At 40.9% G+C, this 3489-nt stretch overlaps 1 protein-coding gene across 1 annotated transcript; it reads right to left on the bottom strand.

Annotated features, from left to right (window-relative positions):
- Window positions 1–547: 547 nt before the first annotated feature.
- PABPC3 (poly(A) binding protein cytoplasmic 3) lies at window positions 548–3059 on the bottom strand. The gene has a single exon (XM_002824100.6). It carries the CDS (start codon window positions 2931–2933, stop codon window positions 1023–1025), a length of 1911 nt encoding a protein of 636 aa, XP_002824146.5. The 5' UTR covers window positions 2934–3059; the 3' UTR covers window positions 548–1022.
- Window positions 3060–3489: the final 430 nt, after the last annotated feature.

Below are 3489 nucleotides of genomic sequence, written 5' to 3'. Positions count from 1 at the left end.
ACTAGGTGTAACATTAATTATAAATATTTATATTAATTAATATTACCAATAAAGGAGCTACAAGTAGTGATAAATTATATTGGGAGGAGGAGGAGGGATGGTGGGAAGGGTAGATAAAACATATCCTTATTTGTTACATCAGGAAGTCAATAGTTAAATTACAAAATTGATAAATGAAGAAATAACTATGTACAATTATTATTGAAGAATATCAACTACCAGAAACACTAAAACCAAATGATTAAAAGTGATTATCTCTGTGATCAGAACCAAGTTTAGCCTCCTGTTCAATTAGATTTTTAAAACTATGTATGTATTTTTTATTTAAAAATAATGCAGTATAAATTAATAATTCTTACAATTTTGAACAAATGTTACTGAATTTATAATTACTATTTTGTCATTGCATATTTTCATTTAAGAATATTAAAAATAAACACTATTATGTAAAGACCTAAAATTTTGGTGAAAAAGTGATTTTCATATTTGAAATATAGTGGGAGATACAATAATAGGAAATGTAAAGAAAGACTATTAGTAAAATTGATTTTTCTTTTTTTTCACTGTTTAAGAAATTTTTATTAAAGCAAGAATTTTATAATCCAAACCATGTTTCCTTGCTCAGTTATCAATTCTGTTACTTAAAACATAATTGACATTTTGAGCTATTCCACAGTAAAGAATTAAAAAATAAAAGAAATGCTTTAAATTTTTGTACTTTGCTGAAAATTCTTTTCCCCAGGGTCTACAAAACATTAACTTGTTTTTATATTTTACTATTTTTTTGTTTTTAAATCAATTAAGTAATTTTTTTTTTGGTTTTAAATCAATAAGTAATCTAGGACTAGCATTATATTTGCTAGACCTGGCATTTGCTCGGTACATAAGGTTCAAAGTTTCCTTTCCATTTTTTATTTATTTTAGATTTTGCAATTTTTTTTCCCATAGTATTTAAGTTTCTCGATGTTTAGATATTTTTCTTCTGTGAAGCACAAATTTCTTTTCGTGGTCTCTGATCAATTTTAAACAGCTGGAACACCGGTAGCACTGTTAACTGCTTTCTGGGTAGCCTCTTTAGCTTGGTGGGCTTGTAGTACAGCTACAGCTTCATCAACCTTAGAACCGAGTGACTCTGGAGACTCGAGCATATGAAGAAGTTCTGAATTATCAATCTCCAACAACATGCCAGTGATTTTACCAGCAAGAGTAGGGCGCATGGCTTCAATAAGAGGAAAGAGCCGTTCACCCAACATTTGCTTTTGCTTTTGAGGAGGGGCAGATGCCAACATGGAAGCAGTCAAAGTTTCCTGACCTTGTACATGAACAGCAGGCTGTTGCATTGTAACTTCCGACTGTGCATTAAGATGTTGCTGAGGATTGCGAACTCCCGCAGCATATTTATACCGTGGAACCGTGCGCACAGCAGGGGTAGCTGCAGCAGCAGCAGCTGCAGGACGTGGACCCACTGTCTGTGTTGATGTGTTAGCAACACGCTGCGTTGACATGACTCGTGGAACCTGTGAAGAAGCTGGTCTCATAGTACTAAACGGTACTCTAGGAGCAGCTGGGCAGATAGCACTGGGCTTATTTTGGAATGGATGAGGTCTGGCACCCTGAGCAGTCCAACAAGGACTTGGTCTTAGTTGAGCAATTTGGCTAGGAGGATAGTATGCAGCATGGTTCTGAGTCTGTGGGACAGCTGCCATGAAGTAACCTGAAGGAGGTGCTGGCTGGTAGGGGTTGATTACAGGGTTGGGCACAGCTCGTACACTTGCCATTCTCTGCATATACTCGTTAGTGAGGTAAGCCTGGCGCTCTTCTTTGCGCTGAGCTAAAGCTACATACAATGGCTTTGTGGCCACAATTCTACCGTTCATTTCTGTAACTGCTTTAGTGGCTTCTTCTGGGGAAGAGAAACATACGAAACCAAACCCTTTGCTGCGACCACCTTCCATCATAACCTTTGCACTAGTGATTGTACCAAATGGAGAAAACGCTTTCCGGAGACGTTCATCATCAATATCATCATCAAGATTTTTCACATAAAGATTAACAACCTGGTATCTGGTGATCCTATCTTGCTTCATCTGTTCAAATTTGCGCTTAAGTTCCGTCTGCCGTTCCACTTTTTTCTGAGCTCGACCAACGTAAATTTGTTTTCCACTGAGCTCCTTTCCATTCATCTCATCTACAGCTTTCTGCGCATCTTCATGCTTTTCAAAGCTTACAAATCCAAATCCTTTGGATTTTCCACTTTCATCAGTCATTACTTTTACACTTAAGGCGGGCCCGAACTTGCCAAAGAGATCCTTAAGGCGCTCATCGTCCATGTCTTCTCCAAAATTCTTGATGTAAACATTGGGGAACTCTTTTGCCTTAGCTCCAAGTTCAGCCTCTCGTTCTTTACGAGACTTAAATCGTCCAACAAATACTTTGCGATCATTTAGGAGCATTCCATTCATTTTTTCAATAGCTCTTTCAGCTGCTTCGTGTGTCTCAAAGTGTACAAATCCATAGCCCTTGGAACCATTTTCATCACAAACCACCTTACATGAAAGGATGTTACCAAAAGCAGAAACTGTATCATACAGTGCTTTATTATTAATGGATTTATCCAAATTTTTAACGAATATGTTGCCCACTCCACTTTTGCGAAGTGATGGATCATGCTGAGACCACATGATGCGTACTGGTTTGCCCTTTATAACATCAAAATTCATGGTGTCCAGAGCATGCTCCGCGTCCTTCGGGTGCTGGAAGTTCACATACGCGTAGTTGGAGGAGCGGCGGGTGATCAAGTCCCTGCAGACCCGGATGGAGAGGATGGGCCCAGCCAGGCTGAACTTCTCGTAGAGCATCGCCTCAGTCACGTCGGGGTGGAGGTCCCCCACGTAGAGCGAGGCCGTTGGGTACCTGGGGGTGCTGGGGTTCATTCTCGGCACGGCTGCCCGCAGGGACACAGGACTCGACCTTTCCGTTACAGGAGTAGAGCGAGTGCCGGGGCCGGGGGCCGTAGCCGGAGGGAGGGGAGCGGGGGCAAGCGCAGAGGGACAAAAATCAGCCGAAATCGAAAACTACTCAACGGCCGCAGAACGGGGTCGATCCGCTGCCGCTGGCTGCCGGCTGCCCGCGGGGAGCCAGGCTGGCGGTGTCGGGTCCGGGCAGCAGGAAGGCCTTGGTCTCTTGGTTCCTTCTTGGAGCTGCTGCGGGGCCGCTGGCGGGCGGCTCGGGCTCAGCTGCTTCACCGGGTTATTTTGTAAAAGAGCATTAATGATTTTTCTAAGATGATTTTTATAATCCAAATTTAAAATGCCTAGGAAAAAATAAATGAAAGAATTTTTTTCTCGTTTCTCCTTTAGTATGTTTTCATATATGTTCTACTTTACACAAATATATTTTTATAAAATGTTTTCTACTTTTTACCTCGTCTCCACTAAAAATACAAAAAAATAGCTGGGCGTGGTGTGCTCACCTATAATCCCAGCTACT

This window comes from Pongo abelii, chromosome 14, assembly GCF_028885655.2.
Source record: "Pongo abelii isolate AG06213 chromosome 14, NHGRI_mPonAbe1-v2.0_pri, whole genome shotgun sequence".
Lineage (NCBI taxonomy): Eukaryota > Metazoa > Chordata > Mammalia > Primates > Hominidae > Pongo > Pongo abelii.
This window is presented reverse-complemented; position numbering and strand designations above follow the sequence as displayed.

Excerpts from the sequence above, each read along its gene's own strand:
- PABPC3 (XM_002824100.6), bottom strand. The coding sequence starts at position 2,933 with ATGAACCCCAGCACCCCCAGGTACCCAACGGCCTCGCTCTACGTGGGG.